This window comes from Protopterus annectens, chromosome 6.part0 (assembly GCF_019279795.1).
Source record: "Protopterus annectens isolate FY-2018-M chromosome 6.part0, PAN1.0, whole genome shotgun sequence".
NCBI classification, from domain to species: Eukaryota; Metazoa; Chordata; order Ceratodontiformes; family Protopteridae; genus Protopterus; species Protopterus annectens.
The window spans coordinates 533046898-533074745 of NC_056737.1; the positions used below are offsets into that span (position 1 = coordinate 533046898).

The window sequence follows — 27848 nt, forward strand, 5'->3', positions numbered from 1 at the left end:
TTTTCTATTTCTGTTTGTATACTATATCTTGCAGTATTACTATATTCCTAGGTTTTCTATTTTAGCTATAATTCTATTGCAGTGTGTCATATAATAGAACATTTATATTTACCCTAATATATTTGATACTCTTTAATCTAGTACTACTGTTAGAATCAGCCCTATTTTTCCTTAAATGTTATATCTAATAGTATCTGAACATCTGAAAAATGTTCCCTTTTACGATTCAAGTGCTCCATAATAAATTGTTTTGAGATATTAAGTTTTGTTATCATTAAAAAAAGACAATGACAGAGAAACACAATCCGAATGTCATTCTATAGGGTAGTATATAAAACTATCCTTTAGGTATATTGCAAGCATTCATAATTATTTAATAACTGACAGTTGTTTACAATGTAATTCACTGTCTTTTATTTATTACCTAACTTGTATTCATTGACATTATTTACTTTTACACAGTAAGAAGCAACCTGAACAGTTTTAGAATTTAAAAATTCTAGCAGCATCACAAAAGTGCTCATGATTCTAATTAAGCTGCTTCAAGCTGGTCCTCCTGACAGGGGCTTGCAAATGAACAGTTTATCAGCTACAATTCACACAAAAACATTCCCAAGTGAATCCAAGCCACCTTCACTCCATATACCAATCCTTCAAACCCTTCTAAACCACTAAAACAACAATAAAAACATTTCAAAGTATGTTAACCACTAAAAAAGCTATTTTATTTAAATAAATAACATTTAATGATTCAGTAAGCATTATTTGTATGTGTTGTTTAATATAAAGCAAATTGTCTGATTTTAAAGGAGACACAGAATATAAACTTGCATTAAAAGAATGACAATTATGTGCTATCCAGGTTTAAGTTGTAAAAGTGCAAATGTTACTCTAATTATTTGACAACATTCCACTAATAACTTTTATATATGTAAGAATTTATGTATTTTTTATACTTTGTTTATAGCATAGTATAACTTTCCTGGGTGCTCTTGCAAGTATACTATCAGCAGCAAGCATTCAGAACTGTTTAATAACTGACGGTGGTTTAGAATGCAATTCACTGTACTTTGCTTAGTATCTAACTTATACTTAATGGCAGCATATGATTTAAAATATTATGATTATTTACTTTGAGAAAGGAGAAAGTAACCTGGACAGGTCTTAGAATTTTAGAACTCCCACAGCATCACAAAAGTGTTCATAATTCAAATTAAGCTACTTCAAGCTGGTCCTCATGACAAGGACTTGCAAATATAGTTTTTCAACTTTCACACAAAAACATTCACGAGTGAATCCAAGCCACCTCTGCTTTATATATCAATCCCTCAAACACTTCCAAACCACTACAAAACAACAAAAACATTTCAAAGTATGCTAACCACTAAAGAGCTATTATATTTAAAGCAATAACACGATTCATTAAGAATTATTCGTATGAGATGTTTAATATAAATCAAACTGTCATTTTTACAGGAGACATAGCATATAAACTTGCATTAAAAGAATGACAGTTTGTAAAAGTGTGAATGTCACTCTCATTATTTGATAACATTCCAATAACTTTTATATATGTAAAAAAATATTTTTTTTTTACACTTTGTTTATAGCATAACTTTCCTGGGTGCTATTGCATGTCAAGTATACTATCAGTACCAAGCATTCAGAACTATTTAATAACTCACAGTGGTTTAGAATGCAATTCACTGTCTTTTGCTTATTATCTAAAGTGGACTCACTGACATCTTAGCATATGATTTAAAATATTATGAGTATTTACTTTTAGACAGGCAAAAGTAACCTGGACAGTTCTTAGAATTTTAGAACTCCCACAGCATCACAAAAATGCTCATGACTAAAAGTTGTTTCAAGCTGGTTTTCATGGTATGGGCTTGAAAAATGAACAATCAATTGCAATTCACACATAAATGTCCAAAAGTGAATCCAAGCCACCCCCACACCACACACCAATCCCCAAAACCCCTCCAAACCACCAAACAACCAACAAAAATCATCTCAAAGTATCACAACCACCAAAACTGCACTCAAAGAAATTACATTTAATGATTTAGCAAGCACTATTTATATGAAATGTTTAATAAAAAGAAGACTGTTATTTTTAAAGGAGACATAGCATATAAACTTACATTAAAATAATGACAGTTATGTGTGATCCTGGTTTAACTTGTACAAGTGTGAGTGTTACTTTAATTATTTGATATCAATCTAATAGTAACCTTATATATGTAAAAATCTATATTTTTTACACTTTGTTTATAATACAGCATGTCTTTCATTGGTGCTATTTTATGTCAAGTATACTATATGTCTCTACTGGACCACCTTAAGAAACCAGAATGCAACTTAACATGCCGCTTTAGTGTAATTTACTGCATCCTGTATTATATTTAACAGTACATTACTCAACTATGCCAAGATATCATAAGGTGTGCCACCTTACATAAGGTTCATAATAATGATTAACTTTTAATAAGTTGAACAGTTTAACCTTTTAAACTCTAAGTGAAATAAGTGGCTTTAATTTCATATATAGCTAAAAGAATCAAACTCTAACATTTTAAAAAGGAAACTAGTAACCATGTGAAGTAGGGAAAAAAATAAATAAATGATTTACTTTGTAAAAAGTAATATGCAGCACATGTTCATAATTATTCAAGTTCTTATTTAAATGAATAATAATTCATGACCATGAAATACATTGATTTGCATTTGTTGTTCAGTTTTTTTACTGTTTTTCTTTTCTTAAACAACCATCTCTTTTTGCATGTCTCTTCAAAGAAGTTGATAGATTCCAGTCCATTTCTTCTGGTTTTTTTTTTCTAGGACTTTATTTTTCTGTATAAAATCTATTGCATCTTTCAAGGTGTTAAAAATCTTCTTTCCTTCTGGAAGGTGAATCCTTATTTTTGATGGAAACAAGATTTGTGCTTTAATATTGTTTTTATTTAAGCTTTTAACAATCGCCACACATGCTTTCCCTTGGACATCACTAATGTGGAATAGTCATTGCCAAATCTTACAGTATTTCCTTTCATTTTAGCTGCATAATTAGTCCATGCAGCTTTTAAGGCTAACTCTGTATCTTGACTTCAGAAAAATCTTATGATCACTGACCTTGGCGAAGGTTTTTTTTTTTTTAAGATAAGTTAGAAAGTGATCTATGTGCCCTTTTGATGCCAAAGGAAAAAGATTCAGGCAGGTTCAAAGTTTTAGAGAGTCAGATATTAAAAAAATTGAATCATGCTAGCTCTCTCTTCTTTTTAAGAAATCCCGTAAATCCTGATATTATTCCTTGTTGATCTATTCTCTAAGTCTTCTATTTTATCCCAGTATAAGTGATTTTGTTTCAGAAGAAATTCAGCGATATTCTCATTTTCAAGTAATCTTCCATCAAAATAAGACACTGCATCTTCTATACTCGAGATTTGTGATCACTGTTATTTAAGAGACTCACCCAGCACTTCATCTTGTTTTTTTACATTCGTCCATGAAATTGCCTATTTTGCTTTCTAATTTATCTATCTTTACAGATAACTCACTGATGTTACTTAGTATATCCTGCATGTCTTTTTTCATAGTACTATCCTGTACACTGGGCTTACAGTGGCTCATTCTGAGACAATTAGTTCTTTCTAGTTTTTTTGAGAAGAAAAAGCAATTAAAATAGTTTCAAACTTATTTTACACTAAATCTTTCAGCAGATGTTCAACTATAAATCCAACAAGTTTTGAAATGTTCTGTTTGAGTTTTTTTTTGTAAAAATCCTGTCAGAGATGTTAAAATGAAGCAGAGATAAAAACAGTGCTGTTACCTTCTCACCATCTTGGCCAGACCCCCTTCCATAGTATGATATTTTTTCAAACCTTTAGATATAGCTATGAAGAGAAGGGCTCCCTGTAAAATTTTCACATTGTGGAACAGTTAGATAGCTACAATGGACCACCATCTACAATTTTATGTGGGCTGCTGTGGAACTTAACACCTTTGTGCCAAACATGCCAAACTTTACAATACCTTTCTTGCTGCTATAGCTGAAAGAAAATCAGCTAGAACCTCCAAGATGTGGTGATGTACAATAATAGGTTTTCTTAGAAAGCAGCCCAACTTCCTAAGAAGAGAACTAAATGGTGAAATATTAAAATACCAAGTAACATACAAATCTTACATGCTGTCAGTGTATCTATATTACCCCATGGTTCCAGTTAAATGTCAGTTATTGGTATTTCAGCTCCTCTATCAAAACTGTAGAAAATATACAGATAGATACATAGACAGGTAGATAGACACATATAAATAAAGTAAAAATTGTATATTACCATTTCTTGTGACTTATTTTCAAAAACACTGGATGTTTGTTCTAGTTTTACTGCTTCGTTGTCCACTAATTTCATTTCACTTCCAGACTGTGGCACTTCTAAGTTTTTTTCACTTCTGGACTGTAGAACTTCCTTTGTAGAAAGATAAAGGTTCAATAATAGTAGTATCTTTATGTGTATTTTTGGATACACAGCACAGATTTAACAAAAAAAAATATATAACACTTGACCTATGCATCACTATTCCAAAAAATACTGTCCCGCACTCCTTTAAAATGTAAACATACAAGATCCTCTAAAAATGACATCTTTAAAGTAATAATTGTATAATATGATTTTTCACCCTGTAACCAATGGGCAGATGTGACACAATGTCAAATGTAAAAACAAAAAACTTGTTTAATGATGTATTAAATTTATTGTCAGTATTTAAATGCAAATTATTATTAAATTAACAAATGCATAATTACAGAAGTAAATAACATGTAGGCAAGTATTCCTATGCAACATAGTTACAACACAAACTCAACATTTTTTCTTCTGAACTATAATCATCCTTTTGTTCTTAACTATTTGGAAAATGTACTAATCAGTGTTCTATAGAATTTGAATTCAATGCTGTAGAAGTTCTCAGCCATAATACAGATTGTGTTTTTTGTGTAACTATTATCATTTACAGGTACTGCAAAAATTAATTAAAATCAAATTGCTGACACAATACGGCAAGATCTCCTTTTCTATTCTAGAAAAATAACTACAGTACTTTTAAGTCATTTGCTTGGCAACCAGTTTGGAGGGAAAGTAAATTTTGGGGGGAAAGAAAAAAAAAATGCCCCTTGACTCTTAAACCTGTGCCAGTCTGCAAAAGACTAATGTAGCGCTAACCAAAAAACACTGCCAGGGGGATTCAATAAACTCTGTGTATGTCTCATGCACAGCCTACACAGAGTGTTTTCATGTACACAAAGTTGCTTATTGTGCAGTATAACTCCATGCATATTAATGAGGTGTGGCATGCATAAGCAAGGTTTGTGGCTCAGCATGGTGTTGCTGGCTGCGAAACCTCTAATATGAATGTGGATCATACCTCTCAACCTCTTAGTGCAAGAAATCTGGACAAAGACTAAAACAATGGGGGGGACAAAGGCTTAAAAATAGGGACAGATTTTAAACATTGCTCTTATAAACTTAGAAAGTAGCTTGAATAATAGGATTTGTGTTAGCGAGCATTTTCTGAAGGATAGGAAGTATGAAACTCAAATGTATGCCATTATTTATTAACTTCAATCTTCAGTGATTTTCCAGAAAAAAACACAAATTTTACAAAGAACAGCCCAAAAATATAAGGCAAAAATCTGGACAGTTGAGAGGCATGATGCTGATAGCATTTCCATGTAACGTTGCTGGCCATGAAGGTGGACTGTATGAGAACATGGCAATTGCTTTTCCTTTTCTTGAGTTTTCTTCATTAAAATTTGTTTAGAGTAATGCTATAGATTGGAGAAATAGTTGAAATTAGGAAAAACTATTTTTTTGGGGGGGCAGTGTTTGTGTGATGCTTCGCTTAGCATGAATGTGTTTGGCTGTTCTCATCTGGTTTGCGCAAAGCATGGCAGTGCAAAAACTGGATGAATGGACCACCCAAATTGCAGACAGGACCCACACAGCAGCAAACATAACCTGAATGCTCTCAATTTATACTATTGGCCATTATACAAACATGGTAAGCAGCCTTGTGCTGTGATTAACAGTGAGAACTTTACAATGAATACTAAGATAGGGAATGTCATGTAAGTAATCCTGTGGTAGCAGGTGTTAAGTGTAGGTCTGGAGTGCAGATGGTCCAGGGTTCTAGTACAGGTTTTGCAAACTTTGTTTCACTGTTGTGACATTGAAGATTATAGCAATGGAAGTGCAACATACACAACTGTTTTCTCAACCTTCTTGTGGCAACAGCTGTAAGTGCAGGACTACTGTACATATGTTCCAGGGTTCAAATGCTGCATATTCCATACACTTTTAATGATGTTCCACTTAACCTTATAGTCACTCTTACTCATAACACTTGACATAGTGTAGCTGATATTAATATTTATAGGAACGAGGGCTGAGACACTAATATTGTGTCAGTTTCTTACTTATTTATTTCTATATATATATATGTATCGTCCAATTATCATTCCAAGTATGAGTGTGGGTATACTGGGTACTAAGTTCATGCAAGTATATTTGTGTTATCTGGACAGGCATGGCCTTCCTATTTGACTGATACATTTACACAAGTTCCTATGCATCAAACAACCTTGAAATTGCATTTCTTGCCATGGTTGCACATCACTTACCATTGCGCAAACATGCTGCCTGGCAGTGAGCACCCTTGACTAACATGTTTATGCAATGTTAAACGATGTGAAACTTTTTTCACATGTTGCAAAACCAAAAAGTACATACTGTCAATAAGCACGATAAATGCAACTGGCGGGAAAACATCAGTATACAAAAAGCAATTGGCGGGTAACCTACAAACCCTGGACCCCACTCAGTTTGGGCTTGTAAAAGGTAGATCATGTCTACTAAACCTGATTGACCTTTTTGAAGCAGTCATTAGAGCTGTAGACGAGAGCAAGGTAGTGCACACAGCCTATCTTGACCTCGCCAAGGCTTTCAATACCATCCCCCACTCTAGAATTATAGATAAACTCACTAAACTAGGCATAAATCCCTATGTCATAAGATGGGTGCCCAACTGGCTCAATAACAGAACCCACACAGTAAAAGTAGCCGACTCCAAGTCCGACTTCAGACCAGTGACGAGTGGAGTACCACAGGGTTCGGTCCTGGGTCCTCTCTTGTTCAGCATCTACTTCTCTAAAGTACAGGCCAATACAGAAGGTCTTTGGCTAACAAAGTTCGCAGATGATTGCAAACTGGGAGCCATAATAGAATCACCTAATGATGTAGACTTTCTACAAAAGGGCCTCACAGAGAAAGATGCTTGGTGTCAAAGTCATGGCCTCAAGCTCAATGCCAAGAAGTGCATTGTCATCCCCTTTGGGGAAAACTCGGTACCCATGAACTACCACATAGGCAGTACCTCACTAAACACTGAAAGTCTGATAAGAGACCTCGGGACACAGGTGGACAGTAGTCTCTCCTTTGATAACCACATCACCATAGTGATCAGAAAATCCTTATATGTGGCACATCTCATCACAAAAGGGTTCTCCTCTAGAAAAAAGGAGGTCATTGTTCCTCTCTATTCATCCCTCATCAGACCCATTATAGAGTACAATGCCCCATTTGGCATGTATCTCACCAGACATCTACAACAACTGGAAAGGTCACAGAAATACCTCACTAAGAGGATTACTGGCCTCAAATGGATGTCATACGCAGACCATCTCAAAAAACTCCAGCTCTACTCTGTCACATATCACCTACTCAGAGGCGATCTCTGCCTAACATAAAAAGCTATGTCAAACCCAGAGATGTTGGACATGCTACACTTAAAGAAATTCCAATCTCTCCGAACCACATGCTCCAGGGACGTAAACCTTGTCACCACAATAAACACAACATGCTGGAGGGATAGATTCCTGTCCCAGAGACTTCCCATACTCTGGAACAAACTACCCATTCATGTCAAGCAAAGCTCCTCATTGGCCTTCTTTAAGAAAAATCGTGATGACTGGATGGGAAATAGAAAATTCACCCCAGGGATCACTTCTGTGGTACTGCTTGACAGGGGCACAGGAAAATAACTTTATTGGGTGGCAAAAGCCAAGGAACCTTTTTGGCTAAGCTTATATAGGTCCCAGGGCCGATAGCCTAGTTCCTACCTATGAACCTATAAAATGCTCATTCTACATTGAGCTTGATCTATGGTAGGCATGTCTGGTGTTTGTGGTGAGAAAGTGTGTTTCAAAGCACAGATTTGGGGTGTTCAGGAGTACAAAATCTTTACTGGACTCCTAGTTAAGGAGCATAGGCCCTGGTTGCTGCAACGGGACTATTCAGGCTCAGAATACAAATCTTAAACCTGGAATAGGATTGCCAGGGCTTTGACCAGTGCTACAGGTATTACCCGCACTGATGAACAATGCCAACATCATTTTGATGACCTCTGGAGGAGGAAGCAGGATACTCTCGACCATTGGTTCAGGGAATTTAGTATGAGAGACACCCCACAGATGTGTAAGTATCAATTACAGTGACTAATTGTACAAATTAAAAGCTGAATATAATCAAGACTGGTATTCATAATGGTATTCTGTTCTGTTTTTTTCCACAGCTGTCACCGAGCATACATTCAATGTCAGATCCCATGCCGCATGACTGGCAAGGATGCAAGAAGCATGAGGTTGGTATGCATCTAAACAGTAATGTTATTGTAGCATTAAAAGTTAAAGTTGGCTTAGTTGGTATTTCACACAGTTGTTATCAAATTGAGTACGCATAGCTCAACTGTAAAAGAAAATATGCAAGCTTTGGTCTGTAGCACAAAGCAACAGTTCCATATTCTCAAATAACAGTAAGGATGAATCTCTAAACTGCAAAAGGAATGCAACTGCATGCAATAGTGTGTAGGACAAAATAATAGTATAGTATTAGAAAGTAGTCAGCGGTTGTAGATTCAAAAACACACTTCCCAAATATACAATACTGTTTGGTTTTCATCTTTATTTTTTAAATTCAGATGTGTGTACCACTGGCACAAATGGCCTGCTGCAAACTGTAATTAGTATAATTGGAACACGTGTATGTGCAATATATGGACACATCAAGGATTGCTGGCTGCAATCTGTACTATAGTTCGTATCAGTTATGAACTGGGTAGTCTTAAAAGTATTACAGAAATATGTTAGGAGTTTGTAGTGATAAAAGTAAAGGTAAAAGAAAAGAGTCAATATATTGTATCAATGCTCTGTATGTCACATACAAAGTTACTAATGTTCTCCCTTTTTTTCCTCCACTCCAACCCTTATCTTCTCTCTTTTTTTTTTGTTTGTTTTATTCCCCCAAAGCACAACAGGGTAGGCCTGTCCCACAGGATCCTCCTGCCCCCACTCCACTGGCTACAGCACCACTGACAACATGTCTGGTGCACAACGTGGCAGCACCACTTCTTCTGCCCCTGCACTACCTGGTCCCTCAAGTAGTTCTGCCCTGTAGGATAGGCCGGTGGCAGAGGTGGTGATTTTATCACCTGAGAGGAACTGCCAGGGATGGTGCATAGGATTGTGCTCTGCGCTGTGGGTGTGTACCTACACCAGATAGACTACCTGCTTTCCATCCTGGTTCAAAATACCCAAAGAAGATGTAGACATCAGGCACTGCAGACAGTGGCACAGTGAGGTGACAGTGATGATAGTCCAGTGGGTGAGACTCAATTCTCACTGTCACCCTCGATTTCCCCACCCTCACCCCAACCATGGTGTTCACCCACCTCTTGTGTCCTTCACCATCTCTGTGTCTTGTATGTCCTGTCTGTCAGTGATTACTTCCACACCTACCCAACTTACCTGCCCCAGATATACCTACGCCCATTCTCCAATATTCCTCTCTCTCTCCAAAAAAAAAAAAAAAAAAAAAAAAAATGGGGTGCCTGCCCCATCCCAAAAAAAAAATTCCCATACATAGCTCTCCAGTTCACACACATGACTTCTTCACATCCATGATTTGGTCCAATTTGCTATACAACATGACTGTGTTGTGGTCACCTCTCTCTCTTGAGGTCACAGTCCAAATTCAGCTAATATTTTACAGATATGTTATTGTTTTACTGTTGAAGAAATGGATAGCTATTGTTCTTTCCTGCATCCCTCCTGCACATTCCTGCCCTCCTTTCACTTTGTTTTTCCCCCTGCTTGCTTCCCATTTCACCACTTTCTGTCTTCCCCATTTCATATCTTTAAAGCATAATTGCACGATGGTGTGGGAAAGTATTACACACACTTATAAAATTACTTCCTACACACGTATTCAAACCCTCAAACCCAATAACATCTGCCTCCAACAATAATGCACAGAGTCAGTTTAGTAGCAGATGTACTTTATATAATCAATAGTAAACGTCACAGTTAAGCAAGGATTTCCCTTTGTACTTCCCCGTGCTTGCTTCCCATATCACCAGTGTTGTAACCATCCATCCAGCCATAACCCCTTTTCCCATTTTGCACACGGAGTCAGGGTGTCACTTCAGCAGTGGCAATCATCTTGAACCAAGGTTTACACTGCCGGGTGGCTAGCCCTCTGCGATAGTTGATTTGTACCAATCACTCGCACACACACTCTCACCTACGGCCAAATTAGTGTGTCCAATCCACCTACTGCATGTCTTTGGAATGTGGGAGGGAACCCACGTGACCACAGGAAGGACATGCAGATTCAGCACAGAAATCACCTCAGCTGAGAATTGAACCGGAGAACCTGTTGCTGTGAGGCAACAATGCTAACTGTTGCACCACCACAGCAACCCACCAATGTCGTATCTTCCCCATTAATTTTGTACGAAGCACCATTGCGTGATCCCCATTAATATTTTATAAAGCCTTATTGCTCGATCCCTATTAATTTTTATAAAGCATTAGTGTGTGATGGTGTGCATCATGCACCATCGCTATGCATCGCTAATACAAAAGAAGTTAAATGTATTAGTTACAGCTGTGTTCGGAACCAGTACTATATGGACCCAAAAAATAACTTATCACTGTATTAAGTGAATTAATACCTGCAGCCAGAGTTTCAGTTAAGTTGCAGGTGTATGCAACAGCAGTTATGTCTGTCATTTGTATTCTGTCTTTAAAATACACCTGCTACTGAACTGAGTCTGTAGCACCATCTGTTAATGTATTAATCTATTAATTTTTGGTGTCAGATGGCACTGGGATCAAATCCAGGTGTCTGTAACAATTTCAAATACTTTTACATGCAAATCTAATTTATAAAATGTAACAGTTGGTATGGAGTCTCTAAATATATACATGCTAATTAGCTGACTCCATGACAGTGTGTTCATGCACTCAACGGAGTAATATGTATGTTTTTGGAATAGATGGCAGTAATCTCCAATACAGCTTTATACAACACTTATAACTGCTTTTTGCCATAGACACACTTTAGTGTGCAAAGCTCACCGTTATGCAATTATGTTTTAAATAAAAGAAATGGGAAAGATAGGAAAGTGGTGAAATGGGGAGTGTGTAAGTGTGTGCATGACCACAGCCAGGTTGTGCTAGCTTTGCATTGTGGTGTGTTGGACAGGTGTGAGCCATGCATGGTACTTTGTCATCCCCAACCACGAGAACTGGCTCTGCCAGGAGTAGCACTGGCACGTTGACATCCAGAACTATGCTTAGATGTAGTGCTACTAACTGAATGCCACTGCTGCCTGCTGGATAAGCTCCCTTCACAGGAATGCCCAGGACCAGGACCCCATGGCCTGCCACATCTGGGTGGGGACAGCACACTCACTGATGGAGTAGTGGAAGTACTGCTACTATGGGAGCATGATCAGGCATGCCATGTTAGTTATCAACAGATGTTGTGGCTGACCTGTACCCATGAGGATGGCATTCCCCTCCCAGCAGATGTTCCATCAGAGACACTGCTCATTCCATGACAGACATCTAGGGGCCCATCACAGACCCCTCTTGTTCTAAAGTGTCATTCATCCAATCCAATGAATTGGCAACATGGTGGACGCAGTCACACATGTCAGACTGAACTGCATCCACAACTCTAAGTATTTGTCTGGAGCAGCTATGGGAATGTGTCTCTGCCTCCATGATAGCCCTAAACATATGTAGAGTGACAAGAGAAGTGTCACCTGCACCAGGTGGAGGAGGGACAGCAGGCCCCCTCTGAGCACTCCTATCAATCCTCCTGTGCATCACATCACCCACACTTTTGACTATGGGCAAATTCAATGGGCACTGAAGCTGCAGTAGCCACACTTCCCTGATCAATGTCCTTGCCCTCCAGCTGTCCAACATATGTGGACTCAGTGGACTGGGTAGGCATAGGCCTACTGGCTTTGTCTATTGAAAATGCAGGGAATGGAAGTATGTCAACCTCTGTGTCAGATTCAACCTCTGCACTCCCCAACTGAACCTCAGGTTGGCCACCATCATCATCAGAGTCTGATGAGACATTGACATCAGGTGGCACAGAGTCAACAGTACATTAATACCAGCACTACTATAGTGCAATATACGCTAACAAAGTAAAACTGCTGCCACTATTACAGACAGTCCTGAAATACACACAACATGCTTGAGATCAATATCACATACTGCAATATTTGTTTAAATTGATCACCAGTACTGACATCAAACTAATTGGCTTACCAGCTGCAGAAGGCAAGCATTGGAGAACTGATGGCCCTAAAAGAAGTTAAGCAAGAGGTAAGGGCAACAATATCACAATCAACAGTAACACAGAGATTAATAAATTTGCCCCTTTATAGCTGCATTAAACAATTGTTTAAACAAGAATGTAGCTAACAACTCCAAGCAAACTTACACATGTAGCAATCTTCAGTCCCCCACTAATCAAATAAATACATGTAACATAGATTTAACTTATTCCTTTAAATTCTTTTAGCTGTACAGCAGTATTCAACTGTTCTGATAACAAGGTCTTCCTGGAAGCTCCTTCTGTGATGAAACACTGGCTCCCACATCCAACACGAGTGGTATGGCAGTGTCCTAGGACCTGACTGTGTTCTGTAAGTTTGCTAGGAGCATTGGGGGTCACTGGTGGCTCCTTAGGAGGGTCTCCGTCGATAATTAAGAAGTCACAGCCTACTGCAGCTGCTCGCCTTCTTGCAGCAATGATGTTATCAGTGGCCCTGTTGTACAACTGTTCATAGGTTTGGCTGTGGCTACCAATGCCATTCATTTTTTGTCATAGTATGAGCCTATGGCTCATACCTTGCCCTCCCCTTTACAGGAGAAAGGCACCATGTTGCCAAAATCCTCAATTATTGCATTGTTTTCAGCATCTGTGAAGGGTCTTAGATGCAGACTGACATGTCTCATTGCCATGATTGCAGATGGCCTAAAAGATAATAGATGTATAATATACAAGTATCACATAACTACAAAATATTTTTACATATACAATAGAAAAGGTAGCCAGTCAGTATTACCCACTGGTAAATTAGAGATGTGAAATACTAACAACAGGCAGGATGCAAAACAAGGAGAGTAACAAGAGCAAGATATCCTTGTTAGTGCCATAACAGTAACTCACCTTAGCCCCTGCCCCCACAACAGAATTGGCAAAATGACCCTTTTGGCTAACAAAATATCTTGGATATCCTACAAGTGCTGTCAAAGGGCTTGTCCCTGAAAGATATCTAAATACTTCTCGCACAGCAGTCAGTTCTACTTATTTTAATGTCTTGCCAGTCATCTCTAGCTCTGAAATGGCTAGACAAACATGGCCATGATATCAGTACATTTCTAAGTGATGCATACAGATAACAATGTAAAAACCTGTGCTTCACATTATTGCTAAATACATTGCAGCATATGCAGTATGTAGGTGACAAAATGGTACTGTACCTTGTGACAATCAGTACTTCTCTAGAGAGATATATTGAAGAATATGCTTGTTCTCAATGTTCCAAACATATAGAACTGACATCAGCTTGCCTAGCTAGAGAGTTGCCTTTTTATATGTTGTAAATTAGTAATGGATTGCAGCTATAAGTCAGTACTCTTTGAGAGGATTTAATCACAACAGCACTGCAGGCTGCCTTACTTCCACTGGGTGGGTCAGTTTACATTTATAAAGTGTGTCTGGAGAGACCACAGGTTTTTCTCATCAGCATAACACAGACTCTGCAAACCATAAAAAGAAGTTATGTCCTTACCATAACGTTCCATGTGGAGTGTTCATCTCGCCTTGGTTATTACACATGGGTTCGGAGCCGATCCTCGGCTCCGTGCCGGCCGACTGCAAGCTCTGCATCGAGAAGAAGCTCGAGGACATCTAATACCCACAATCCCCCTCTGCCTTTACCTCAGATCTAGTTTGCAAGCAAACCAGACAAAAAGCACGCACACATGCCAAACTATATACATAAATACATATATACAAACATACCAAGGGTATGATAGTAACACTAATACTGCAACAGCAGAAGGAGAATACTCCAGACCAGGCACCAAATCGAACGTTCTTCCTAAGGGTGGGAAGGGTGGGAGTGTAATAACCAAGGCGAGATGAACACTCCACATGGAACGTTATGGTAAGGACATAACTTCTTTATGTGAGAGTGTTCAATCTCGCCTTTGTTCTTACACATGGGTAGCGTCCCTAGCTCCATGATCCTGAGGAACTCAAGGGAGAACGTTCTTGAGGACAGTGGAACCAAAGGTTGCCCTATCCCTAGAAACCCTGTCCACTTTGTAATGAGAGATAAATGTATGTGGTTTAGCCCAAGTAGCAGCCGCACAAATAGTGTCTAAAGGTAAGCGAGCTGCGTGAGCCAAAGATGTAGACACTGATCTGGTAGAATGTCCTCTGGGTTTTGCTGATAATGTTTGGTCAGAGGTTTCATAAACATATGTGATACAGTCAGTTAGCCACTTAGAAAGAGTTCGTTTCGTAACTGCAAGACCCTTTCTGCTGTCAGCAAAAGCTACAAATAGTTGATCAGATTTCCTGTGATCTTTTGTTCTATCCAAATAAAATCTGAGTTGTCTATGGACGTCCAGTTTGTGCAACATATACTCCAATTTATTAGAGTGGTTCTTAAAGAAAGTGGGTAATTCAATGGACTGATTAATATTACTAGAAGAACAAACTTTGGGAAGAAAGGATGGATTAGTGCGTAGGGATACTCTGTCAGAATGAAATATTAAATAAGGATGTTTGACCGAAAGGGCCTGAAGCTCAGACACTCGTCTAGCAGATGTAATGGCCACTAGAAATAATGTTTTCCATGACAAAAACTTCAATGTGCAACTTGAAGCTGGTTCAAAGGGTGGCAACATCAATTTAGAGAGTAACAGGTTTAAATTCCACGGTGATGTCGGACTTCTGACTGGTGGTCTGATATGAAAAGAACCTTTTAAAAGGCTTTACAAAGTCTGTGAGCCATAATAGGCACCACATTCTTCTACATGATAGTTAGAAATGGCAGCTAACTGTACTCTTAAAGTAGCCGGGAAGCTCCTTCATGAAATAATTCAGTCAAGAACTCTAAAACCTTGTTTAACGGAGCTGTAACAGGGTCCAAATGATGTGACTCCGCCCAGAAGACAAAACGTTTCCACTTACTGGTGTAAGTCTTTGTAGTGGAAACTTTATGAGAAGCTACTAAAATATCTTGAACCGCCGATGTAAGGGGAACCGACCTGGCTAAAGGAAGCGAGCAGCCAAGCTGCTAGGTGGAGAGATTCTAGAGATGGGTGAGGAACTCCTGACGAGTGAGTCAGTAGATCTGGCTCTGGGTCCAGCATCCAAGGTCCCCGAATGCGGTGATGCAATAGAAAGGGGAACCAAATTTGACGAGGCCAGAACGGGGCAATGAGAATAATAGTCCTCTGAAGGTTGATGGCTTTCTGTAGAAACTTTGCAATCAGGGGAAATGGAGGAAAAGCATATAGGAGACCCGGGGGCCAATCGTGCACCAGCGCGTCCCTGGGGACTTCCCCTGGAGGGGGTAATAGGGCAAAGTAGCTCCTGCATTTGGCGTTCATTGGAGACGCAAACAGATCGCAGGTAGGCTGGCCCCATTTGCGAAAAATCCTTCTCGCAACTGACTGTTTGAGGGACCACTCGTGAGGCAATAGTATTGCTCTGCTCAGCCTGTCGGCTATGACGTTGGATGACCCCGGGATGTGCGTTGCGATCAGAAAGCGACCGGTGGACTCTGCCCATTGCCAAATTCTCATGGCCTCTCTGCATAGTTGGTAAGACCTGGTTCCTCCTTGCTTGTTTATGTACCAGACTACGGACATGTTGTCTGTCTGAACTGCAATGGTCCCTGGAGGAAGAAGGGGAGCAAAGTGTTGCAACGCCAAAAACACTGCCCTCAACTCCAGAACATTGATGTGCAGATTGTACTCCAGATTGGTCCATTCGCCTTGGACTGTCTGTCCCTGAAAGATGCCCCCCCACCCTATCAGGGAAGCGTCCGTGGTTATCGCCAAGCTGACGGTGCGGGTAGCACAAATGGTCTTCCGCTGGATAGGTTGCAAGTCTGTAACCACCACATTAGGTGTGATTTGCATGTTTTCGTTATCAATATTTCGTGAGTCAGTGGAAGTTGTTGGAATGACCATTGTGCAAACAGAAGCCATTGTAGCACTCTCATGTGCAGTCTTCCCAATGGTATCGCAATGAGGGAAGCTGCCATGAGACCCAAAACTTTCAGAACAATTTTTGCTGGGGACTTTTTGGACGACAGTAGAAGGGAAATGTTGGATTGAAGTGCTACTATTCTTTCTGTAGGAAGTTTTAGAACTAACTGACGCGTATCTAATTCCGCTCCTATGAATAAGATATGCTGTGATGGCTGTAGCAATGATTTTTCGAAATTTACTGAAATGCCAAGGTGTGTACAAAGTTGTAGGGTGTAATCCCTGGCTTGTATCAGTTGACGCCTGGTGGTGGCAGACAGGAGCCAGTCGTCCAGATACGGAAACACCTGGAATCCTAGGCGCCTCAGATGAGACGCTACCACTGCCATGCACTTGGTGAAGACCCTGGGGGCTGTAGTCAGACCAAAGGGCAGGGCTCGAAACTGATAGTGACTGGCTCCCAGCCGGAAGCGCAAATGATCCCTGGACGCCCTGGCCATTTTGATGTGGTAGTATGCGTCCTTCAGATCTATCGAGCACATCCAGTCGTCCTTCCGTAAGAATGGAAGGATCGATTGAAGCGTGACCATTCGAACTTTTCCTTCTTGACAAAGGTGTTGAGATGGCTTAGGTCCAGAATCGGCCTCCAGTCCCTGTTTTCTTTGGAACTAAAAAGAACCTTGAGTAAGTTCGAATCCTATTTGGTCCGCTGGGACTGGTTGGATGACTCTTTTTCTAGCAGCTTTGAAATTTCTGTAGCTGCTGGGTCTCGCAGATGGGGTGGTACATCTGGGAGTTTTCTCTTTGGAATGGGTGTGGATAGAAATGGGATTTTGTAACCTCTGGTAACAATGCTTTTTACCCAATTGTCTGAAGAAAGATTTTGCCAGGCCTGAGGGTATAAAGCTAAGCGACCCCCGACTGCCTCCAGAGCAGGACAGTCGGGCCTCCTCTCAGGAGTGCTGAAAAGGTTTGCCGGAGATTATCCCTGTCACCTTGGTTTTGCGGACCCACTCTGCGGCCAGGGCGGCGTGTTCCAGCTCTGCCCCCGCCTCTGGCTGTACAGGGCGCATCACCCTATGTGTTCGGGAAAGATACTTGGGGTTTTGAAACCACATTTTCCCACCACGTTGCCCTTTGGGGTACGGTCTGGAAGGGTGGAAAACGGACTCCGACAGCAGACAGAGTCTTTCCCTCCTGTTCACACCGGGTAAGGGTCTCCTTTACTTTAGGGCCAAAAAGTGTGGCTCCGTCAAATGGGGCGTTAGTAAAGGAAGACTTGAAGGCTTCCATAAGCGAACATAAGCGCATCCAGGATTGCCTACGAAGAGCAATCGCTGAAGCCGCTGCCCTACTCGATCCTTCGGCTGCATAGGATATCAGCCTCATGGACGAGTTTACAATGGACGTAAGGGTGTTGAGATGCGCTGTAACTTTCTCTGAGACAGCGGCATCTGTAGTACCCTGGAGGGTATCTCCCAACTCTTTGACTAGATCCCTCTGTAAACGTGTAAAATGAGTCAAATAGTTCAGGAACGCATAGAAAGCCGCTGAACTGAAAATGCGCTTCCGTATCTGTCCATGGTCCTAGAGTCTTTGTTAGGCGGATGGACAGATGAGGAAGACTCGACATCTCCTTTTCGTGGCCGCTGCCACCACCATGGCGTCTACTGGAACTCCTTTGGTGAGGTAAGCTTTGTCCTGTGGTGCCGTAATGTACTTATTTGGCTTCCTAGGGACTGGTTCCACCGTGTCAGGAGTCTCCCGCCCTTCGAGCAATTAATTCCATTAACTCATCAAAAGGCGGAGTGACCCAGGAGGAGGAAGGACGGGCACCAAATGCCTTCAGCAAAACTGACTCATCCTCAAAAGGGGGGAGGGCTTGCCAGTCACCTCTCTGTTTTAAGATCTCCAAGATGTCAGAAAAGAGACATCCTCTGAAGGTGACTTAGGGGACCCTTCTGACTCATCTAAGTCAGTATCAGATGTCAAGGATTCTTGTGGAGAATCCAAGTGTCTCCTCTTACACAGTCTTTTCCTAGGGACTTCTTCGTGGGGAGCATCCGAAGAAGCCTCCGAGGAAGAGGGGGCACCCTCCAGGGGTGGCTGAGACACTGGTGCCCGACGCTTGGACGTGGCCGTGGGTGCAGAGGAGGATAACGGTCCTTTGTGGGGAGAAGCTGTACCTGCTGATGTGGTTGTCTGGGTAGACAACACCTTCCTCATGAGGTCGAAGGCCCCGGGTCCCGAGTCGAGGTATCTCCCGGTTCCGAAGAAATGGGAAGAATCCCCGAAACAGGAGCCGAAGGCACCGACCCCGAGGACGGAACCGAGTCGATCCGTGCCGAGGCCCCGAGAGGGAGCGTCGGAACCGAAACATCGGTCCGACTCTCGGTCCCGGAACCAAGGACGGATCTTCGGCCCCGAGACTGCAGTACCGGATCGGATGGAGTCGAGGTGAACGGTGCCGACCAAGAAAAAGACGGTTCTGGCACCGAGGGCTCCACAATCATCAGGTCAGCTTCTTCCGGCTCCGAAGACTGGACAGGTCTCGGAGGAGGAACAGATGGAGATAGTGGCAGGCCTTCAAGTCTCGACATCAACTGAGAGGAGACCGAGATAAGCTTGGATAGGGCCGTATGCTCCATCAGTTTCTGCACCACACGGTCCACATCGGTGTCGGAAAGGGGCCTAGAAGAACGAGTCGAAGGGATCGAAGACGGAGCCGACCTCAGCAGGGTCGGTGGAGGGAGCTCCGTCACCGGTTCCAAGACTCGAGGCTCGGAAACTGCCAACAGTTGAACACTCGGCCCCGAAGTCTGTGGAACCGGTGATCTAACTAGACCCGAAGAGCTCGGAGCCGATAACTTTGGCTCCGACGCCTTCGACCCCTTCGAAGACTTGGATGCCTGGTCTGAAGCATCCAGAGCCTCCTGGAAAGAAGGTTTCAACAATCCTCTATCCATCAGTTTCCTGCGCCTATCTGTCATGACCCTCCCACTAAAAGAGTGACAAATAGAGCAGTCCTCTTGTAAGTGGAGAGGGCCAAGACAGTAGACACAGGAACTGTGGTTGTCTGTGACCGACATCTTTTGGCCACACTGACAACGTTTGAAGCCAGATTTTATTTTCTCAGACATAATGAAGAGAAAAAGACAGTCCAGTCCAGTAAGTCAATCCAGTAATAATGTCAAATCCGGTATTTGAAAGTCCGATGTCACTTGCTTAAGAAAGCAAGACTACAACAAATCTTCAGTCAAAAAGTGATCCAAGTAGGGGTGGTAGGCCCCGAAAAACTCTACACCAGTTAGCTAACTAAGTTAAACTAATCTAAGGTATCGAGAATTCTAATCCACTCACACACCGTACTCTAACTTTAAATGACTAGATATTAAAGAAGTTTTTTGAAAACTTTAACCAGAATAGATAAAATCTTATCTGTAAAAAGCCTCGAGCTAGCCTCCAGCGATGCGTATGCAGCAGCGGCAAACTAGATCTGAGGTAAAGGCAGAGGGGGATTGTGGGTATTAGATGTCCTCGAGCTTCTTCTCGATGCAGAGCTTGCAGTCGGCCGGCACGGAGCCGAGGATCGGCTCCGAACCCATGTGTAAGAACAAAGGCGAGATTGAACACTCTCACATCATTATGTTTGTGGATTGATTAAAAGCCATGTCACTGTAATCCGTCTGGTATATGATGAGGTCACATCTGCCTGGCCTCCAACCCACTGTCTGACCATGCCCTGGTGCATATCCAAAACTATCATATAGTTGATGACATTAGCAGTGTCTCTTGAGGACAAGATAACAGTGTCTGCATGCTGGTGTAAAATGGTCTCTGTAATGTCAAGTAACAGTTCACAAACACATATACACACACCAAGTTGACTGCAGTAAGAATGGAACCCTTACCTAAATGCACAAACTACAGAGCACAGTGCTACACACAAGCACCCCAGATCAAGTCTAACCTGGAGTGTGTCAGACAACACTTTACAGATGATGACATCAACAGTGTCTGTTGAGGACAAGACAACAGTGTCCCAGATGCTAGTGTAAATGCTCTCTGTAATGTCAAGTAACAGATAGAACAAGCAACAAACTAGTGAAAGGAAATCTAGTGGTCTCAGGCAGAACTCTATTTAAACATTAAAAAGTTTATTTTACAACTTAAAACGCTTTTCGTCACCCCATATAGGGTAACTTCCTCAGAAATAAAAAACTGAAACAAGGTAACAGTTTTAAAATAACCCGCACTAGTCATCACATGACAAGATAAGCCAATCAACACAATAATCCATTTAAACATGTGGTTAATGTTTAAATAGTGTTTAAACAATGTATCACAAAAAGACAACATAATAAAATCCTTTTAATAATTCAATACATATGAATTAAAAGCTAATTCTAAATAAAAACCTGCATATTACAATATGTTTAAAGTAAACAGTATCAATAAGTCCAATTGTGATAGACAATGTTTTTCACCTACTTAAACCTCTTAACTTTAACAAGCAAGAAATGTTACAATTTTTGTTTAAACCTGGGTATGAGAAAGCATTTAGAACCAGTTGCCATTCTAACTCACGTTCCTCAAGTAGTAAACCAGAAGGGCCACCTCTAATGTCTGGCAAGACCTGGTTGATAACTTTAAAACAAAATTTGTAACCCCCACTCAGAAAAGAATGCTTAGCCAGTGCATTATCACTTTTATTTTTATTTATGGCATAAATATGGTCATAAATTCTTTCTCTAAACTTGCGGTCCATTTTACCAATGTAAAACACCGGACAGTTAATGCATGTTGCAATGTATATCACTGCCTTGGACTCGCAGTTTAGTTTGGAGTTAAGACTAAACTTTTTGTTGTTACCAACTACAAAAGAGTTACCTGTCTTAATATAGATGCACATCCTACATGCGCCACAAGTGAACATACCCACAGGTCTCCCACTAGGCTTAAGAGCCCTTCGCTCAAGGAGGTTTTTCAAATTGGGCCCCCTTCTATATACTATTTTAGGCAAATTTCCAAGTCTGTCTAATAGTGAATTGTCTCTACTAATAAGAGACCAATTCTTAAAAAGAATGGACCTAAGCTGTACACTGTCATTGCTATATGTCGTAATGAAACTCACTTTAACATTTATTTGATGGTCACTATTACTTACTGTCTGAGGCAAACTATTATTATTTGAGTAAGTATTTCCAATATTAATGGCCTCATTATACTCTTGTTGGATAGCCTGAATCTCTTCTCTCTTATAAAGGACTGGTCTAAAGTGGCCATTATGGCGTTTACACTGTATTTCCTCGATTAGAGGGTAAATCAATGCTGTTGGGTAGCCACGATTTTGAAATATACCACTCAACAGGTGACATTCATCCAAAACGTCGCTATCCAAATAAGTCATCCTTGCAGCCCTAATCAGTTGGCTCTTCACTATTGATCTTTTTTGTGTGAATGGGTGGGCACTAGTATAATGCAAGAAAGAATTACAATATGTGGCTTTCCTAAAGATTTTAGAAGTTAATCTCTTATTTACCAAGTCCTTAGTTCATAGGTTCATACTAGGCTATCTGCCCGAGGGCATTTACAAGCCTAGCCCATAGTTTTGTGGCTTACGCCACCCCTTTAGTATGGGGAACTATACCCATTATTTTGCTGTGCCTCTGTTGAGCAGTGACACTGAGGTAATCCCTGGGGTATATCTGCGATCTCCCATCCATTGGTCAAGATTTCTCTTGAACAAGGCCAGCGAGGTGCTCTGCCTCACATATACCGGGATTTTATTCCACAGCATAGGGAGTCTTTGGGTGATGAATCTATCCCTCCAGCACGTCCTATTAATAGCCGTGTCGAGGTTTAAGTCTCCGCCCTTGTGGCTCTGACGGATCTAGATTTTTGAGGTGAAGCATATTCATCAAATCTGGGTTTGACATGGCCTTGTATGTTAGGCAAAGGTCACCTCTGAGCAAGCGGTGGCGACTGAATAGAGCTGGAGTTCTTTCAGTCGGGCAGCATAGGACAGATGTTTGAGACCCTTTATCCTTTTGGTGAGGAACTTTTGTGGCCTCTCCAGCTGCTGCAAGTGTCGGGTCAGATACATTCCGAATGGGGCATTGTACTCAATCATTGGTCTGATGAGTGATGAGTATAGGGAGACTATGACCTCCCTTGATCTAGATGAGAATCCCTTCATGATAAGGTGGGCAATGTAGAAGGTCTTCCTAACTACTTTAGCTACATGGGTGTCGAATGACAGACTACTATCAACCTGGGTCCCCAGGTCCCTGATAACTTCTTCTGTACTCAGTGGATTGCCACCTATTTGGTAGCTAGGGGTAACCTTGTTTTTCCCGAAGGGTATGACTATGCATTTTTGGCATTTAACTTTAGGCCATGGCTCTGGCACCAGTTATCCGTTTCTGTGAGACCCTTCTGAAGGATATCTGTGTCAGATGTGTTTTCTACTATGGCCCAGTTTGCAGTCATCTGCAAACTTTGTCAGCCATAACCCTCCTGTGTTTGCTTGTACTTGGAAAAGTAGATGCCAAACAAGAGTGGGCCCAGGACTGAGCCCTGTGGTACACCACTTGTGACAGGCTTTGAGTCTGACATGGCGCCAGCAACTCTGACCCTGTGGGTTCTGTCACTCAGCCAGTTTGCAACCCATCTTGTGATGTATGGGTTAACATTTAAGCTGATGAGTTTTTCAATGATACCCGAGTGGGGTATTGTATCAAAGGCCTTCGGCAGATCGAGGTAGGCTGTATGGACTGCCTTTCCTCATCAATGGCTTTGGTGACTGTTTGAAAAAGTCAACCAAGTTTAGAAGGCATGATCTGCCTTTGACAAAGCCAAACTGGGATGGATCCAAAGTCTGCAAATTCCCTATGTCTTTATTTATGAGGTCCATTATGATCCTCTCCATGGCTTTGCAGATAAGGCTTGTCAAGCTAATGGGCGGTAATTTCCAGGGTCGGTGGAGGCACCGCCTTTGTGAAGTGGGACCACAGTTGCAGTGCGCCACTCCTGGAGTGCGTATCCAGAGGTAAGACTATGATTAAACAGCTGTCCTAGCTGTGGGTTTAATTCCTCGTTGAGTTCGTGGAGCACACAGCCGGGGACACCATCAGGTCCCATGGATGCTGTGTTTTTGCTTTGGAGAGAGCAGTTCTCACTTGGGCGTTGGAGATGTTTGGGGGCTGCAATCACTTGGTATAGATATCTCTCCTTTGGGGGAGGGAGAAGTTTGCACTGAACCTGTCAGCCAGTATGTTGGCAATGTCTGTAGGATCAGTAATCTTCACATCATTTTGAACTAGTTCTGAGCATATCTGGGAGTTTCCTCCCAGGTTTCTAACATAGCTAAAGAAGGCCTTATGATTGTCTTTTGAGTCTTTAGCTATTTTTCTCTCAAAATTTGCTTTGGATGATTTTATGAGAGCTCTTAGTTTTTTACTTATAGTGATCAAGGGTGTCTTACCTTTTAAGGATTTTGCTCTATCTTGTAGTAGCTTCCTCCTTTTGTTGTAGAGTTTGTTTATGGCTGGGGTCCACCAGAGTGGACGCTTGCCTTTGGTACAAAGAGTCTTTGTTTTGCTTGGGATTGCCTTATCCATGCAGTCCTGCAGGTGCTGGTAGAAGGCATTTGTAAGTGATTCAGCGGCTTGAGTATTGTTTTCCGTCGGCTCGGGGGCCTTAAAGGAGACCACACTAGTCTTTAGAAGTGTGAAGTCGGCTTTCGAGAAGTTCTTTACTGTGGTCTTTTTTATTTCAGGTGGGGGTTGGATGAGGACCTCCAGCGAGATTAGTTTGTGATCTGATCTCACCAGTGAGGGGTATACTTCCGGTGTTGAACATTGTGCTCCCATGTTCGTGATGATGAGATCAAGTATGTTTTCTCCTCTTGTGGGGATGGTGACTAGTTGTTCCATGGCATTTGAGTTTATGAATTCCAGGAACTTTTGGGCTAGGGTGTTTCGGCTTGAGTAGTGTTCCCAGTCTATATTAGGGTAATTGAAGTCACCTAGTATGATGGTGTTTGGTGATACATTTATCCCCTCTAGTGTTTTCAGGAAGGCCATGTGAGGTTCCTGAGTTTGTGAGGGTGGCCTGTAACATGCTACAATTTGCAGAGCAGTCTTGCCTATGGTTAATTGCACCTGGATGGTCTCCGATGCATCGTGCGTTGCCACCAGTCTTGAGGTGTGGGTGTCTTTGATGAATATGGATACCCCCTCCTTTCTTGGTATTGTCCGGATTTTGGGGCCGGAACGCATGATAAGAGGTAAAACCTGATAGTGCTGGGGTGCTCTCAGGAGCCTTGAACCAGGTTTCTGTCACTGCACAGACATCGATGTTCTCCATACTGAGAAGGGCCTCGAGTGCGTGCATTTTGAGATTTAGACTTCTGGCATTGAGCAGCATTACCCTTAGTTTTTTCCTTTTTGTGTTCTAGGGTGGTAGGTTTAGAATTTGAGCCTTGCCTAAAAAGGCACTATGGGGTGGCAAGAGCCTTTGCCAATATCCGAATCCCAGGGTGACAGGTGCAAGCCGTCCCTTGAAGCAGCGTGGCTTGTCCAGCATGTCATCCCAGGCAGACAGACATTGGATCCCCTTTGAATGACACCAGAGTTTAAGCCAATTGTTAAAGCTGATCATCTTATCTCTGTATTGTGGCATCATTCTTGGTGAAGGTAGGATACTGCTCAAGGTCAGGGTCATACCTGCCTGGGCTACATAATCAGAGAGCTCCTCAATGTCTCTTTTCATGTAGTCCAAGGAGGTACGTCTCAGGTCGTTTACACCAGCGTGGACAATGACTGAGTCATATTTGTACCTGCTGTTGAGAGACCTGAGTGCTTGCGTTATGTGGCGGAATGTCTAAGTAATGTCTAAGTAATCTATGTGACAGTGCTAAAATTAAATGTAAACTTAAAGAACCTTGTTGTAGTGTTCAAGTAGTCGGCGAATTGGTGGGCTTGCACCTCATCACCTCTAAAGATAATAAAAATATCATCTAAAAACGGAGTATAGTAAACTAGGTTTGCCTTGATTCTAGGTAAGTCAAATATAAACGTTTTCTCCGAGTAAGCCATAAACAAATTGGACAAACTGGCCCCACAAGGCAAACCCATGGCTACACCTTGTTTTTGCAAGTAACATTCACCATCAAACATAAAGAAACTGTTAGTAAGGATGATGTCAATTAGTTCTTCAACCAGGCCTATTTCTGCTAACGGGGCATTTTTGTCTTTAAGTGTAAGACTGATCCACTCCACAGCCTCCAAATGGGGGATGGAAGTGTACAAGTCGACTACATCAAAAGTCAGGAAATTGTTTTCCTGATTAAATTCTAAGTCATTTAACTTTTGTAAAAAAGACCAAGAGTCTTTACACACTTGGATCTCAGATTTCAGGTACTTTTGTAAGATGGAATCAACCACTTTTGCACAAGGGTACGTCAAAGAGGCCCTACCATCAATGAGGGGCCTCATAGGTGGATTGAACTTATCCTTGTAAACTTTCGGGATACCAAACATTACAGGTATTTTAGGAAAAGACATACTAATATAGTTATAAGTGTCAAAGTCAATTTTTGCCTCTATAAATAAATCATTAAAGTACCCCCTAATGCGAGAATACGCTATATTCATCTCGTTAAGTGATGACTTTACATAAGCATCACTATTTAGCACTAACTTCATTTTATTATTATAGTCGATGGTGTCAAAAATTACAAGTCCACCACCTTTGTCTGGCTTGACTGCTCTCACATGTAAAGAATTTTAAAGCTTGAACCTGTTCTTGACTAGTATTACTTTTCTTAAATGTACCAAAATTGGTTACATGCATGTAATTGTGCCATATATCTAAAGTCGAGTTCACAAATATTTTCAAACACACTAAGTAAAGGGTGGAGTGGAGGGTTGTAAGTACTCGCTGTTTTAAATGTCCTATATGTATCAAGAGAGTTCCCCAAAAGAAGAGACAAGTTTAATTTTCTTACAAAATACTTTAAATCAATGATTGTTTTAGCAATGTTCATATTCCTGCTAGGGACAAAAGTATTTCCCTTAGCTAATAAGTCAATCAAGGCTGGATTGATGGTAGTGGAAGAGTAATTATACATGTTAAAATCATCGGCAGTATTTTTTAAAATATCAAGCCTAGTAGTGTTTATTGACCCCTCCTGTACTATCTCTTGCGCCGGTTGTTCCGTGTTTTGTTCCTTTGGTTTTGAAAAGTTTGTCTCCTTGTAGTCGTATTGGGGTGCTTGTCCCTCTAAAAATTTTGTCCCAACTGCTTGTTATAGTTAGACTGGCCATTATTCTGATCATTGTTAACTGTACTGTGTGAACGAATCCATTCACTGTGCCTTACAGAATTAACATCATTGACACTCTCCCTACTTTCTTCAATAAGAGGGTCCATGTTGTTCACACTAGTAGTAGAGTTAGGCAAGACATTAGCTTGCCAGACTTGAGACAGTTGTGGTCTTGGGTACGCAGAACCGTTGGTGTAAGCTAAACGGTCATGGTTGATTTTTTTTTAATTTATTCACCTATCAAGCAATTGGACAATGCTGGAAAAGACTCTACTATAGTCATACTTGTATTGAACAAAATCTGTCTGCATTAATGTCTCTGTCCAAGTCAGCTACTTCTTTAGGAATAGAGTCAATTTGTAGTGAGTAGTGCTTGACCATTAGCTGCATAAGCTCGAGTCCTTATTGGTCAAACAAGGTAACAAGTTCTTTATGAAATTAAGAATCTGGAACTAAGCCGTAGGGAATTGATGATAACGTAAACCCTCGGGCACTATCCGTTCATGCAAACATTGCTTGAAGTACACCACTTCAAGCTGTAGTTTTTTTAGTTTAAGAAGTTTGTAATCAAATAATTTCAATTTATCAGAGAGAAGTTGAGTACTCACTTGTGGTGACAAGGTGTTCATGACCAGTTGCTCCTGTGTTCGAGTAAGACCCAAACAACATGCATTAACTGTCCGGCGTTTTACGTTGGTACAACGGACCTCTAGTTTAGAGAAAGAATTTATGACCATATTTATGCCATAAATAAAAACAAAAGTTATAATGCACTGGCTAAGCATTCTTTTCTGAGTGGGGGGTCACAAGTTTTGTTTTAAAGCTATCGACCAGGTCTTGCCAGACATTAGAGGTGGCCCTTCT

The 27848-nt window shown here is 41.1% G+C and overlaps 1 protein-coding gene across 1 annotated transcript in view; it reads right to left on the reverse strand.

Annotated features, from left to right (window-relative positions):
- The window catches only part of LOC122803869, a 1036817-nt gene that overhangs the window by 786251 nt on the left and 222718 nt on the right, over window positions 1–27848 (reverse strand). Inside the window, exon 3 of the mRNA XM_044073549.1 lies at window positions 4338–4469. Coding sequence (XP_043929484.1) covers window positions 4338–4469 — 132 coding nt within the window. The remainder of the gene's footprint in view (window positions 1–4337; window positions 4470–27848) is intronic.